The following is a 16,766-nucleotide window of genomic DNA, read 5'->3' as shown; positions in this document are numbered from 1 at the left end:
AGCAGTAATTAATGCTTAAAAAAGGAATCTGGAAAACCTAGTTCCCCAAAATATTCCTTTCAGTTTTATAAGACTAAAATTGATAGAGAAAGGAAGTAAATGGATTCATTATATCATTAAATATTTGCCTATGATATTAATTTGTAAAATACAGTATTCATTACAAAGACACATGAACAATTAAGATATAAAATTCACTGAAGACTGTCTTTAGAGTACAGAGTAGACACAGTGAAAAAGGTAATGACATATGTGTGATACAAGATGCCAAGAGGCAAATATGTGTTACTGTCAAATATTCTATTTGCCTTTCTGAATGATGAAATCATGAATAATTAAATTATTAAATGGATTTTAACAAAAAGGATGGCACAGGAACACAATTTGAGAATGTATCATAAGCCAAAGATCATGATTAATCTATTTCTTATATTTAAGTTGCTGAAGACAAAGATAAAACCAAATAAAAAGCTAAAGGGTTTATATGTGTGAAATTTTATCACATTTTATAATTAATTTGCATGTATGTAGTTTCTGTTCAGATCTTAAGTTCACTTACTATAGAGAACAAATCTCATTCATTTTGGCACTGACTTGAGTCAACAAAAACTCTTAATGAAATGTATTGAGTCTGATTTTGGATATGCTGAATTTGTGATATTTGAGTTACTTCTGGGTGATCTTGACAATAATGTATATTAAGCAGAGAAAAAGATCTCATGTGAGATGATGGATATCTGGGAATGATAAGTACACAGAATTAATGGTAAGAGGTCTGAAAATTAACTCTAAGAAACAACTATATTGAAAGAGAAGATAGGATGAAGAGCTGCTAAAAGTCAAGAATGATCACGTCTGTTTATAACTCTAGCTCTGCTGTTTTATCAACTCTAACTCTGCTGTGTTTTATCTATTTATATATTTGATTCACAACGAGCCTACATATTCCTCATTAGGACAAATGTCTTAATAATACCTGTATCTTCAAAAAGGTCAGAAGAAAAAACATTAGGAAGACTAGACTAATAAAGGAATTACAGGCATCATCTGAAACTGATATACATAAATTCCAAAATGGAGGAGATGAAAGATTAAAGAAATTTATGTCTTTGAGCTCTTCTTTTCTTTGTGACATAAAGGCTTACTTCATGAGAAAGAAGCAGGTTAGGTGGCTTAAGACATTTTTCTGTTTTCCTTAAATATAATCATAGTTATTAATCGCTTTCAATTTCATTTCCTAAAAATTTCAGTTCAACATATACCCTTATCCACCTAGATTGACAATTTTCTGATTAAATAAAAAAATTTTCCTCATGAAATACCTGTAGTATTTATTCAACATGATAAATTTCTATAGTGTTGCCATATGGTAACACAATATAATTGTCTGACTTGAACTGACAAAAAAAATATCAAAAACTACTTCTCTCTGTTATGGTAGAGCTAACTGTTTTTAAGTGTCTTTTTTCTTAATATTCTCAAAATTACATTAGCAAATCCCATTTAATAAGCATTATTTTTTCATAATTTGTATATATTTTTATGTATGTTAGTATAAAATATTAATACTAGAACAGTAATAATGGGTAGATCATAAAATATAAATTATATTACCATAAAAGTTCTAATAAATTAAAATCTAATCTATATAAAACAATATTCTTGGGGCTGTGGGTATAGCTCAGTGTTAAGACAGCTTGCCAAGCATTTGAGGCCCTGAGTTGGATCCCTAGCATCTGAATAAAGAAGAAAGAAAAAAGGAAATATTTTTAATGAAAAAAGGAAATATTTTTACTGTTCTGTCTGGAATCATACAGCCCACTGGATGCTGGATACTAGAATACTTGAAAATGAGATTAACCCCAGCTAATAGACTGTCATTTCCATGGAAGAATAGAAATTTTCTTTAAATCTATATTGATAATTTTTAAAGTTAAAGAGATATGAAGTAATTGCCTATACTGTTTGTAAAGCTTTCATTTTTCCATATCATTTTTATACTTTAATTACTTCTCAGTATATTTTCTTTTGTTTCATAGTTTTCCTCCAGTTCCTTTTAAGTTCACAATTTGGCAAACAAAATAAATTAAAGAACTGCGGCAGGGAAGATGGGGCTAAAAAAAAAAAAAATCCTGAGGTACTTAAGCACGATTCAAATGAAAAATAACTTACTTAACTGTGTGCATTTCCTGACAGGGAGTTCTATTTGTTGTTTTGTTCTACTTTCACAGATGATTATATCCCCCTGATCTTCTACCTGGGTGGTATCCTGTTTTTCTATCTTTTCATTGCATTTATATAATAACATAATTTTTTCTTTCTTACATTCTATTAGCTTGTCTCTGTTTTTTTTTTTTTTTTTTTTTTTTTCAGTACTGGGGATTGAACGCAGGGCCTTTACTGACTGAGCTATCTCCCCAGCCTGTTTTTTCTTATAGAACTTTCTGTAAGGGAACAAAGGGATCAGAAATGATGAAATACATTAATGTTTTCTGTACCTAGTACAGGAAGGAATTAATGTTTGGGCAAAATAATAATTCCAATTGTTTGCTAAACAGACTTAGTACTCACTCACCTGTCATCGGTACTTTGCTCATCATGCAAGAGTCGTTCTTTATTTAACCCTATCTTCTCAAGCTCATGAGTTAATTTTTCAAGATCATTATTCATTTGTTGAGTCTTCAATTTTTCACTCACCAAATCCTTATTTCAAAAGGAATGCACAACTCACTTAAGTGTCAAGAACATAAATATCTAGAAAGTCAGCCAAGATTCTAATTACTATCATCCAGAAATACACATAACTTGAACCAGGAAAGACAGAAATGTTGTCACTGAATCCTTCCATCATTAAAAAATACTAAGCAACAAAATTATAACTCAGTTGAAACAATCTTTTCCCTTCTCTTCTTGTGCTAATGCTTCTTAAACCCTAATGTTAAAAACGAAAAAGGAGCAACTATGAGGATAAATAAATCACATATCCATTTAGTCTTTAATGAACAAAAACTTTAGTGCCTACTTCTTCCTATGAATATATACTGGATACGATACTCCTCCACCACTACAAAACCTCTTCTAGTAGAAGAGGTCTAAGATATTGACCTGAAGAACTAGGTAACAATCTAAGCAGTTCAGGCACAAGGAACTTGTTGTTCATGTAAGACTACAGAACAACAGAAAGAAAAAACTGAAAAGGTCCTTCTCAAAGTCTCTTTAGGGAAACAGACAGCACAATGTGACTTTTTGCCAGAATGCTAAGGCAGGTTTTAACTGAACTTAAAGGGTTATCACATATCATATTGCACAGGAAGGGAAAAAAAGAACCAAACATGTTATCTACTGATTTGCACCAACCATGTTTCACAGGACACAATGCCAATATACTTAAAAATTTTAGAATTCTTAATACACAAATCCAAGCAACAATCAGTTATTTAATGCTGACCTTTAAGTTGAACCTGATTTGCACTGTCCTGCTCTTTAAAATTCACGTGGCTCACAGGGGTTTTGTAGCCTGAAAAATCTGGGTTTGAATCTAGAAATTCAACTCTGCCATTTATTAGCTGTGTAATCCTGAGTAAGTTACTAAATGTTTTAAAAATTGTTTTCTAATATGAAAAGTGCAGATAATACCTATAAGGATTGGTTATAAAAGCTATATAAATACATGTTAAGTAATACTTACATCCAAGTACTTAGATCAGTACTCGGCACAAGGTTCTCAATAAATAGTATCTATCATGTTTCCTATTATACTTAGCATTTAGTAAGAGCCTGAGCTTCTTGATCAAATATTTTAATATTAGTTTGAAAACAAAGTTTAAAATTATAATGTATAAATCAGATACCCCAAAGCTATCTTATTACTGCAAATCTTTTTTTCCCTACCCATTTGGTAAGTTTTATTAAAAATTATAAATCTCAAGACTTAAAGTATTAAGCAGCAAAGAGGAATTACTGCAAATCTTTAAAAATACAATTAATATGTACTTCTAAATAAAAGTAGGAAACCTGGAAGCTGTTTCTAGTTTTAATTCCAAAATTCTACTAAACCATAAAAAAGATGATGCAAATTACTGATGGTATCCAATAATCTTGAGTTAAAAATATAAAAAATACAAGTCTTAAATTTAGGTAAGTGTATTTACCTCACGTAATGTAACCAAAGTTTTTATATCAATAGTTGCTCTTTTCACAAGCTCCTTGTTTTCTTTCTCTAATTCTTTTAGACGAATACAAGACTCTTTATATATACCAATTTCTTTGAATAAGGTTTTGTTTTCTTTTTCCAAATTTCCAATCCTCACATTGTTTTCTTCTAACGTGGTATCTTTTATTTCTGCTTGTTGACGGAGTCTTTTATTTTCCTTCTCCAATTGTTTTTTATCTTTTTCTAATTGAGATGTCTCTTGCTCTAATGATTTATTTTCTTTCTCCAGTTGTTCTAGTCTTTTGCTAGATATTTTCAATTCCTCTAGGTTTTTTTGTAATGTTTGATTTTCCATCTCTAACTCTTGTAGTTCACTTTCTAACTGTTGAATTTTTTTATTGCTATTTTCTAGAGCTTTCTGTAACCGCTGATTTTCTGTATCTAATCCCTGGTAACTAACTTCCAAGCGTTCTGTTTTCTTGAAAGATGCCTTCATGAGCTCCAAACTCTTCTTAAGTTGCTCTTTTTCACTTTCCAGTTCTTTGTTTTCTAATTGTAGCTGAGCCATTTTCATGCTAGCACACTTTAAAGATTCCACATTCCTTCGAAGTTCTAAGTTTTCCTCATCAAGTTGGGAATTCTCTTTTTCTAGGGATTCTAACTGGAAAGTAAGATTTTTAAAACTATCCAATGTTTTTTTTAATTTTCTGTTTTCTCTTTCTAGTTCTGAATTTTCATGTTCTAAGGCTTCAATTTTTTCACAAGTAATTTTTAAATTAGTTATTTTTTTCTGTAACAATTCATTTTCTTTTTCAAGATGATGCAACTCATTTTCAAGTTCTTCAGCTCGTTCTCCTTTTTCTTTATAATGTTCCAATTCTTTCCTAATTTGCCTTTTTTCAAATTCAATCTTGCTTAACTTGCTACTTGTTTCTTTGATAGATTCGTGGAGAATTTTATTTTCTTTTTCTACATCCTTCACCCTTGCTTCAGCACTTATCTGGGAGCGCTGCCTCAAGGAAGACACTGTTTGATTCAGATGTTCATTTTCCTGTTCCAATATTTTAACCTAATTTTTAAAAATACAAAAGAAAAATTTAAACTATAATGAGCAAAAATGCAAATATTCTCAATTACATAATTTTTACCTTCTAAAAATGAACAGGAGAAAAAACAAAGGAGTACAGAATTTATGTCTTACTTTAAATTCTGACAATATTTACGGAAAGACTGCTATGTATATATATTGTGAAGTTATTAAAGTTCATGTCTTTAGGGACAATCTAAATGAATGGTTAAGATACAGGCATTTATCATTATACAGTAAGTTATGCATTAATCAAAATAATCTTCAGATTGTTTCAGATTGTTTATGCTTCAAATTCAGATATAAAATAGATGAAATAATGTGAACACGCCTCCTTGAAGACAGGAAGTTTTACTTTCATGTAATCATTTTTGCAATGCCTATACCTAATGGGTCCTCAGTAAATACATACACATTATGTTTGCTTATATATGTGTGTACATGTGTACATTCATTCCTAAAAAAATAAAAAATTCCAATTAGTAAACACCTAAATAACAAAATTACCTGAAACTTTTGATAACCAATTCATCCAATTTATAGTATAGCCTAATATAATGGGTCTCAAAACTTAGTGTGTTAAATGTTACTACGAAACTTGTAGAAGTACAGATTCATACTTAGCTGTACAATTTTTGTTCTGTGCCCTAAAGAAATGCAAATTTTTATTGGTGGTCTCAGGACTACTGCCTGGATGATATAAAAGAAGCAAGTAAAAACTAAAACTTTCAAAATGCCAAGATAGTTCTCAGTTTCCTAAGATCTAAAAAATAAGAATGACCAATAAACACTTAAAAGCAAATTTGACAGTATTCAAGATGTTTGTGGCTGCCATGCTTCTTCCTCTTTAAATAAGGTCACAGTACAGCTGCATTTCTCCATATCCACTCAGATTTCAAAATCTGCAGTTCTATTCCACAGACATTTGAAATCACAGGTACTGCAAAATTTTATGCTAGATTATTATTAAGCACACAGGCAATTTAAAAAATTCTAAGTTTTCTTTTCACCTTTCTTAAAATACAAGGTATAGAAAATGAAGAATTACACAGTAGTCCTTCCTTATCCGTGGGGAATACGTTCCAAGACCCCCAAAACCCACAGTATTGAGCCCTGTGTGTACTCTTCTTCCCTATATCCACATACCTAAGATAAAGTTTTGTTAACCATTTAACCAATAAGGGATTAATAATAATTTATTGTAGACCTAAGCAATCTCAGTGTATTTTTTTCTTTCCTTATTAATTCAAAAACTTTCACCTTTATATTTAATGGAACCACTTAACAACTTCTCTGACATATCTGAATTTGTAGCCATCACTTGCAATCTGGAGTCACTATTAAGTAAAATAAGGGTTACCTGAATTTTTTAAGCACTGTGATACTACAACTGGAAAGTTGATCTGATAATGGAAGCGCTACTACATAATAACAGGAATATGCTGGACAAAGGGATGATTCATATCCCAGGCAGGTCGAAAAGGAATGGCATAAGAGTTTATCATGCTACTTTTAATGGCACACCATTTAAAATTTATGGACTGTGGCTGACTATGGGTAACTGAAATTGCAGAAATAAAACTGTGGAAAAGGGGGGGGCTACTACAGTTAATTTTTAAATCTAAAAAATTCTAAAATACTTCTCTTTAATGTTATATAAACATTTGCATATACTTTAAAACTTGTTAATATATTTTTAAACACATTGCTTAAGTAAGAAATTTATGAACCTGTCTCTCTGAATTTTCTCTAAGTGTTTCAATCGTTTTCTCAAGCTGAGCTTTCTCCTTCATTAGATCCTTGCTTAAATTCTGACAATTCTGAAGAGTTTGCTTTTCTTGAATAATCTCATTTTCAAGAATTTCAACCTAGAGAAAATTAAATCACAAAATAACATATTAAATATTTTCCAAATTAAGAAACATATCAGAACAAAATAAAATGATTGATTTAAGTATACCATTTCAATATCTAAATGGTGAAATTTAAGAATTTAGTATATAAAATTAGCTGCATTCCATGTTAATTTTAATAGCTTATAAAATAAGCAGACATGATTATCTTCCTTATCCTCTGCATGTTTTAGTGCAAATTTCTATTTCTAAACACAAAGACAAATCGAACTGAATAAATGATAATGACACACTACGTAAGGATTATACAAATCTTACTGAAAGATTCTCTTAGCTTAAGTGGATTAGTAATATAAAATTTTAATTATAGTCATGGAATTTCAGTGAGCAAAGAGGAAGAGAATATAAAAAGCATGAAGGAGCTGGGTGCAGTGGTGTATGTCTGCAATCTTAGCTATTCCAAAGGCTGAGGCAGATAGATTGCAAGTTTGAGGCTAGCCTCAACAGTTGAACAAGACCCTGTCTCAAAATTTAAAAATAATTTAAAAAAAAAGGGTTGGGAATGTAGCTGAGTGGTACAGCGCCTGGTTTCACCCCCAGTGCTGAGAAAATAAACAAACAAAAATAAAAGAAAATAAAAAGTATGAAGGAAGAGTTGAAAAATGGTATAAATTTAAGGAGAAAACAAGAAGGAATTACTTCAAAGTAAAAAGGGGGGAAAAGGAGAAAAAGGGTTGAACAAAACTACAGCAAACACTTTTATTTTAGGTTTATTTATTTTGCGCACTGGGGATTGAACCCAGGGTCCCTCTACTCCTGAGTACATCCCAGGTCTTTTTTATATTTTTATTTTGCTAAGTTGCTGAGGCTGGCCTTGAACTTTTTCAATTATTCTGCCTCAGCCTCCTGAATGGCTAGGAGGTGACCATGCCCAGCTGATTTAAATTTATTTTGATTGATACATTTTAAAGATAAAATAATATTGTTGGTTAATAAGTATGGGATAGCAATTTCAATCTAAAATATTCCAAACTATGATATTATTATATAAAATATTCAAATCAGACACTTTTTAAAAATGAACAAAAGAAAATGCACAGCAACCTGTATCTACACAGTTCCCCAAAGTCTCATGTCTTATAGGCTTGGCTGCCAACCTGTAGAGCAACTGGAAGGTGGTGGAACCTTTACAAGGTAGGCCTAGTAGAAAGAAGTTAGGTCATTTGGGGTGTACCCTTGAAAGGGATAATTGAGAACCCAGTTCCTTCCTCTCTTTTTGCTTCCTAGTTGCTATAAGGTGAGCAACTTTGCTCCACCATGTGCTCCCTACCACCTTGTTCTATCTTGCCACAGACCTAAAAGGAATAGAGCCAACTTACCAGGAACTGGAACTTCTGAAACCAGAGCCCAAATAAACTTTTCTTCCTTATAAATTGTTTACCTCAGGCATTTTGTCACAGCAACAGAAAGTTTACTAACATAGACTTCGTGAAATATGCCACTTTAGGTTTAAATGTTAAATTCTTATTTCAATAGTGAACTCTAGGGTTGGGGTTATAGCTCAGTGGTATAGCACTTGCCTAGCATGTGTGAGGCACTGGGTTTGATCCTCAGCACCACATAAAAATAAATAAATAAAGGTACTGTGTCCATCTACAACTAAAAAAACCCAATAATGAACTCTAGAACAAGTTGAATGTTTCTGCTTATTAACAGTGGGATATAACTACACAGAGAATATAATTTTTAAGTAGTACCTCAAAAACCATCAAATCACACACAAAAAAATTTTATGTGCTTGGAATTAAACCCAGGCCCTTGCACATTCTAGGCAAGTATTCTACCACCAAGCTACATTTCCATTCCTTTTTACTTTTATTTTGAGATAGGGTGTTGCTATGTTGCCCAAGCTGGCCTCAACTTGCAATCCTCTAGTCTTAAACTTCTGAGGAGCTAGGATTACAGGCATGTGCCCCTATACCTAGCTTCAAGTCAGATTTTACTGAATAATTCAACATTAATTTACATGTTCAGGAAGTACAGTTATTACTAATTAATTAATCTGGTTCTCCCAATATAGATGGAAATACACGAATAATAGTTAATTAAACTCATCTGTTGGTTTACATAAATGGGATTCAAACAAAACATTAAATTTACAAAAAATTTCTATCATATAATCAACTGACCAAAACTTGCTAGAATCATTAAGAATTTACTAGATTCCAAAGCTAAGTTCAAAATGTAACTATAACTTACAGGCTCAATTACAGTGATAACCAACATACAACTGCTCCAATTTCTAAATGACATTTTCTACTTTAATATTATATCAGTTGCCAGATGCTATCAAGATTATTTGGTCAATAGACTAAATACAATCAATACAAAAAGAAATTTATTTATTTATTTATTCATTCATTCATTCATTCATTCATTACCAGGGAATGAACTCAGGGGTACTCAACCACTGACCACATACCCAGCGTTATTTTGAGTTTTTATTTAGAGACAGGGTCTCACTGAATTGCTTAGCACCTCACTTTTGCTGAAGCTGTCTCTGAATTCACAATCCTCTTGTCTCAGCCTTGAGAGGCACTGGGATTACAGGCATGTGTCGCCAAAAATATTTTAAAACAGTAAAAATTATGCAAGCAAATCATGGAATATATTTGTATAATCTAAGGCAGTGGTCTCAAAACACGGTTTCAGGACATCATGATGAATATCACATAGAACCTTTTTAGGAAAGGATTTTATTTATGCAAAATTATGTGTGTGGGGAGGCACAAAACTATATACAAAAATTAATTAATGGGTCTAACTGCTACAAAATTGAATATTTCTGTTCAGCTAAAGCCTAATTAAAATTCAGGTTTCATGATGATAAATTATGGTCTCTAAATACCATTTCCCATTTGGAAAAAAAAAAAAAGACTTTTTAGAGAAACAGCTATTTCCATGTCTGGGACAAAAAATGTAGAAGATGAACTTAGAACATTTTGTCATGGAATACAGTAAGAAACCCTTTTTTAGGAGTGCTAAGTTGTGTCAAAGATGCTGTCTATTGATACTTATATCTAATATCTATAGTAACATTATAATAAACTTATTTACCTTTTTACTTAGTCTTTGATTTTCTTTTTCAATTTTCAGAAATTTGGAGGTGTTACCTTCCACAGAATCCATAGTACTCCGGAGCTCTTCCACAGTTTTTGTCAAACTCTGGTTTTCCATTTCTAACTTTAATAATCTACTTGATGTCAACTCATTCACCTCATGGCCCAAGGATTTCTGTGGTGCTATAAAATTGAAAAATATGCCATTAGTAAAACTATGTTTACACTTTATATAAAAAATGTTGAATGTTAATGCATTGGATACTTTTTTTTGTTTGTTTTTTAGTTATAAATGGACACAATATCTTTTTCTGTATTTATTTTTATGTTGTGTTGAGGATTGAACCCAGTGCCTCACAAGTGTGAGGCCAACACTCTACCACTGAGCTATACAGCCCCAAACCCAGGAAACTTGGTTTTTAACTTTATAAAAAAAAAAAAAAAAAAAAAAAAATCAATAAAAATTAAGTTATATAAGCTATATATAATGAAACAAATCCAGACATAGGCAGTTAAAACATGCAACATTTAATGTACAGAATTTAGCCCTAAAAGAGCAAAAAGAGTCAGGCACAGTGGTGTATGCCTATAATCCCAGTAATGCTAGGGCAGAAGACTTGTTCAAAGCCAGCCTCAGCAATTTAGCGAGGCCCTAAGCAACTCAGCAACACCCTTTCTCTAAATAAAATATATTTTTTAAAAAATGACTGGGGATGAATGTTAAACAACATTGTTTAAACACCAGGGTAGTCAAACATCCTTGGTACTAAAAAAGAGTAGAAAGCACCAGTTCTAGTTCCATGAGAAATTAACCACTTGACAATGGCCAATTTACTTCACTCTCAATGAATTCTAGGTTACTTTTGTAAATACAGGTACTGCCTGGCAATCTTGCAAGGTCACTGTGTGACCCAAATAAGAAATATAAAGCATATTTATGCAACACCTTCAAAAATTAAAAGGGGAATCCAAATGTGATATGGAGAAAGTCAAGACAGTATACATGGTTCATTTTCTTCCAAATTAAAAATTCAAGGCTGGGCACAGTGGCACCCGCCTCTAATCCCAGCAGCTCAGGAGTCTGAAGCAGGAGGATTACAAGTTCAAAGTCAGCCTCAGCAATTTAGTGAGTCCCTAAGTAACTTAGGGAAATCCTGTCTCTAAATAAAACATAAAAAAGGGCTGGGGATGTGGTTCAATGGTTAAGTGCCCCTGGATTCAGTCCCCAGAACCAAAAAAAAAAAAAAAAGAATTCATGTTAAACTTAAGAGCAGAGAATAAATCTGTTTTGCCAAGAGAGCATCTTTATAGCAGATTTTAGCTTTACATGTTTTGAAATAAGAAAACCTGGTGTCTACTTCTGTAAATGCTCTTCAGTAAGCCAAAATAATTATTTTTAAAATAACCCTATAGTAGGCTGGGCATGGTGGCACACACCTATAATCAGAGCAACTCTGGAGGTAAGACAAGAGGATTGCAAGTTCAAGATCAGCCTGGGCAATTTAGAGAAACCCTGTCTCAAAATAAAAAATAGAAAGGACTGGGGATATAGTTCAGTGGCAGAGCATCCCTGGGTTAAATCCTCTGTACTTGGGATGGGAGGGGGTTCCATAATACTCTAATTTGCTAATGCGAAAGTATTAGGATAGGCTGAGGCAGGAGGATCACTTTAGCCCAGAAGTTCAAGGTCAATCTGAAAAACATAGTAAGACTACATCTCAAAAATATAAAAGGAATTACAAGTGAAATATGATATGTAGAACTTTTTTAAAATCCTAGACTTCCAAGAAGTGAAATGTTTGAAGTTACTGTAGAATATTTCCAGGTCTATTTTGTGTTATTAAAACTTTCTTGGTAAAAAGCAAAGAAATATACTCACACAGCATATACCTCTTAAATATACATTTTCTTACATTGTCTTAAATATTACATACAGTAAATAACCCTATAGTTCAAAAAAAGAAAACCTCAATTTTTATGTCTGGCTTTTGTTGTATTCATTGCGTTGTTGATCTTTATTAAAAGTTTGCTGGAGGGCTGGGGTTGTGGTTCAGGGGTAGCACACTTGCCTAGCATGTGTGAGGCACTGGGTTCGATACTCAGCATGACATAATAAGTAAATAAAATAAAGATATTGTGTCCTCTACAACTAAAAATACTTTTTAAAAAAGTATGCTGGATAATACCACAATTCCATTAGTTTCCCAAGTCTCTTTTGTTTTAGTTTGATTGGGAATCCATTTACTCAATCAAAAGAACAGCAGAGTAAAGGAAGAGGAACAGGAGGAGTGAAGAGGAAATGGAAAGGGAAAATACTGGGGAATGAAGTGGAACAAACTATATTACATACTTGTAATGATTAGGTCAAAACAACCCCAATAATACGTATAACTATAATGCACTAATAAAAAATCAGGAAAAAAGAAGAAAAAGATGATTTAACTGAAAACTTACAGGATATATTGTTCTAACTGGCAACTAAAGAAACAATAAAATTGAATTTTGAAAATACACCACTTATTTCATTTAGGTAAGAGAAAAAAAAAAAAGTGGTATATATACCCTAGACTTGATGAAATTATTCTCAAACCTACTTTTTTTCCCATTTCCATTTCTATTATCAGCCTTTTGTAAATCTGGTTCCATCTTATAAATGATATTAAAACAGCATGGAGAGGCTGGGGTTGTAGCACAGTGGTAGAGCACTTGCCTAGCTTGTGTGAGGCACTGGGTTTGATCCTCAACACCAAATAAAAATAAATACAAAAATAAAAGGTATTGTGTCCATCTACAATTAAAAAAATCTAAAAAATTTTTTAAAAACAGCATAAAAACAATTTAGATATACATCATTCTTGAGTATAGCATTATAGTCAGTACAACCTGGATTTGATTTTTTATTTTTTTTAACACTGGGGACAAAACCCAGGGATGTTTTATCACTGAGCTATATCCCCTATACTTTTTATTATTATTATTTTTTGAGACAGGGTCTCACTAAGTTGCTGAGGCTAGCCTTGAACTTGTGATCCTTCCACCTCAGTCTCCTGAGTCACTGAGATTACAGGCATGTTCCACTACACTTAGCTCTGGATTAGTTTTTTTTTTTTTTTTTTTTAAATATATTTTTAGTTGTCAATAGATCTTTTTTATTTTATTCACTTACATGGTGTTGAGTATCAAACCCAGGGCCTCATACATACCAGGCAAACAATCTGGATTAGATATTTTAACAAGAAAAAAAAACAAGCTCATTTGTCACATTAAAAACATGAAAATATTAATAGGCATTATTTTGAAAGCATCTATAACTTTTTGATCTAGGACATCACTAATTCACTTACAATTTTCTTCAGTTATAAAGAAGACCAACAAAAATAATTACAGAAATTCTATTAATCTTAAATTCACATTTTCATTTAATAAAAATTTTAGTTGTTTTCATGCTGTAATTACTTACTGATACAGTTATTTGGTTTTAGTTGACAAAAATTGTATGTATTTATGGTATACAATATGATGTTTTAACTACATTTTGGTTAAATGAAGCTAATATTTTATTACCTCACATACTTTTTGTGTATGTGCTAAGAACATTTAAATTCTCTTTTAGTAATTTTCCAGTATGCTAAGGATTTTTATTTACTATAGTGAACACTGATGTACAACAGACCTCATGAACTTATCCTAACTAACTGAAAACGTTGCATCTCTGTCTAATCTCTCCCCTATCTTCCCATCTCCTAGCCTCTGGTAACCACAAAACTTTTCAAGATTCCATGTATTAAGTTAGATCATGCAGCATCTGTCTTTCTGTGATTGAATTATTTCACTTAATGTCTTCCAGGTTCATTCATGTTGTCACAAATGACATTTTCCTTGTTTTTTAAGGTTGAATAATGTTCCAATCACAATTTCTTTATCCATTCATCCACTAATGGACAATTATCTATTGTGACTAATGCTGCAATTATGATGGGAGTGCAGAAATCTTTTACACACTGATTTCATATTCTCTGAGAAGATACACAGAAGTAGGACTGCTGGATCACCTGGTATTTCTAGTTTTAATTTTTTGAAAAACCTCCAAACTGTTTTCCAAAACGGTTGTACCAACTGGAATGCAGGTGTTCCCTTTCATCCATATCCTTACCAACATATGAATCCTTTGTTTCATGAACTGCCCTTCTAAGAGATTTCAGATGATATTTCACTGTGGTTTTAATTCACATTTCCCTGATGGTTAGTGACACTGAGAGTTTTTTAATATACCTGTTAGCCACTTGTATGTCTTCTTTGGAGAAATGTCTATTCAAATCCTTTGCCTATTTTTTAAATCAAGCTATTTGTTTCCTTAATATTGAGTTGAGTTTCTTGTATCTTTTGGATATTGACCCTTTATCAGATGTCATGTTTTACAAATATATTCTCCCCACTCTGTAAGCTGGCTCTTCACTCTATTGATGGTTTCCTTTGATGTGCAGAAAGTTTTAAAGTTTATGTAATCCTGTAAGTGTATTTTTTGCTTTTGCTGCTGTGTTTTGGGAATCTTGACCAAAAATCATTGTTGTCCAGACCATGTCATGGATCTTTTGCTCTATGTTTTCTTCTAGTAGTTTACACTCTTAGGTCTTATATCTAATTCTCTAATCCATTTAGACTTGATATTTTAGGATTTGAAATAAGGGTGTAATTATTTTGTATGTGTCTGTTCAGTTTTTCCAACACCATTTATTTACCTTTACCCATCATCTTGTTCCTGGCACGTTTGTCAAAAATCTATTGACCACAAATGTGTGGGTTTATTTCTGGGTGTTCCATTCTGTTCAATTCATTTATGTGCATGTTTTTATGCTAGTTTTATTTATTTATTTATAGACAAGGTCTTGCTAAATTGCTGAGGTTGGTATTGAACTTGCGATCCTCGTGCTTCAGTCTCTTGAGTAGCCAGGATTAAAGGTGTATGCCATCATGCCCTGGCTAATTTTGTTATTTTGTTTACTATAACTTTGTAGTAGATTCTGAAATCAGGTAGTGTGATGGCTTTGGCTTTGTTCTTTCTATCCAAGATTTTCTATGGTTTCAAAGAAGTTTAGGATTTTTTTTCTATTTCTGCGAAAAATATTGTTGAAATTTTAATAGGGATTATGCTGAATCTCTAGATCGGTTTGGGTAGTAAAGGCATCTCCCCAACCCCCATTAGGAGGGACTGAATCCAAGGATACTTGAACACTGAGCTATATCCCCTGTCCCTTGTATTTTTTATTTTGAGCCAGCTAAATTGCTCAGGGTTGCTAAGTTGCTGAGGCTGGCCTTGAGCTTGGAGATTCTTCTGCCTCAGACTCCAGTCCCTAGGACTAAATGTGTGTGCCACTGTACCTGGCTTAGTATGGGGATTTTGACAATATACTTCTAATTCATGGATATAGGATATCTTTATTAAGTGTTTTTTATTTCTTTCATCAATTTTTAAACATTTTTCAGTGTAGCAATCTTTTACTTCCTTGGTTTTCTTAAGTATTTCATTTGATTTTTTTTGTAGCTATTGTAAATGGGATTGTTTTCTTGATTTCTTTCTATTTTTTGGATAGTTTGCTGTTAGTATATGAAAATGCTACTAGTTTACTATGTTGATTTTGCATTCTACAACTTTATTACATTCATTTCTTAATTCACACAGTTTTATAGTAAAATCTTCAGCACTTTCTATATACAAATAATTACATCACCTGCAAATACAAATTAACTTCCTTTCTGATATGAATCCCTTTTCTTTCTTTCTCCTAACTGCTCTGGTTAGGACTTCTAATACTATGTTGAATAGAAGTAGTAAAAATGGCCATCCTTGTCTTATTCCTGACCTTAGAGGATGCCAGTTATGGGTAACAATGTTGGTTAGGTTGTGAGGTGGCCGCAGGCTTGTCACTTATGACCTTTACTATGTTGAGGTACATTCCTTCTATATCTACCTTGAGAGTTTTTATCAAAAAGAGGTTTAATTTTTTTGTCAAATACCTTTCATATCGAGATGATCATATTGTTTTAGTTCTTTATTCTATTAATGCAGTCTATCACATTTATTGATTTGCACATGTTGAAACAATCTTGTATTACAAGATTAAATCCCACTTGATCATGATTAATGATGCCACTGAATGTGGTTTACTATTATTTTGTTGAGAATTTTTCCACTTAAGTTCACTGAGAATACTGGACTACAATTTTCTTTTCCTATAGAGTTCTTGTCTGGTTTTCAAGTATTAGGGTAATGCTGGCCTTGCAAAATGAATTTGTAAGCTTTCTCTCCAACTCTTCTGAAAGAGCTTGAGAAAGACTAATGCTAGTTCTTTAAATGGTTCATTCAGCAGTGATACAAGACTTAATTAATGATTCCATCTCCTTACTCATTATTGATCTATTCATTACTTATACTGTTTATGCTTCAGTCAGACCAACTCTCAGTCACAATTTGTAGTGATGTTTCAATAAACAAGATTATGATATAACATGGTATGTATTAATACTTCCAATGCTGACTGTGCGTCACTGAAGCT

At 32.2% G+C, this 16,766-nt stretch overlaps 1 protein-coding gene across 11 annotated transcripts in view; it reads right to left on the bottom strand.

Annotated features, from left to right (window-relative positions):
• The window catches only part of CCDC88A (coiled-coil domain containing 88A), a 122,505-nt gene that overhangs the window by 40,855 nt on the left and 64,884 nt on the right, over positions 1 to 16,766 (bottom strand). For all 11 annotated transcript variants that reach the window (XM_079110175.1, XM_079110179.1, XM_079110180.1 and 8 more), the window contains 4 exons: positions 10,211 to 10,395; positions 6,971 to 7,108; positions 4,152 to 5,222; positions 2,576 to 2,703 (listed from right to left, as the gene is read on the bottom strand). In XM_079110175.1, the coding sequence (XP_078966301.1) occupies positions 2,576 to 2,703; positions 4,152 to 5,222; positions 6,971 to 7,108; positions 10,211 to 10,395 (1,522 nt within the window). The remainder of the gene's footprint in view (positions 1 to 2,575; positions 2,704 to 4,151; positions 5,223 to 6,970; positions 7,109 to 10,210; positions 10,396 to 16,766) is intronic.

The sequence above is a fragment of the Sciurus vulgaris genome, assembly GCF_902686455.1.
Source record: "Sciurus vulgaris genome assembly, chromosome: 14".
Taxonomy (NCBI): Eukaryota; Metazoa; Chordata; class Mammalia; order Rodentia; family Sciuridae; genus Sciurus; species Sciurus vulgaris.
This window is presented reverse-complemented; position numbering and strand designations above follow the sequence as displayed.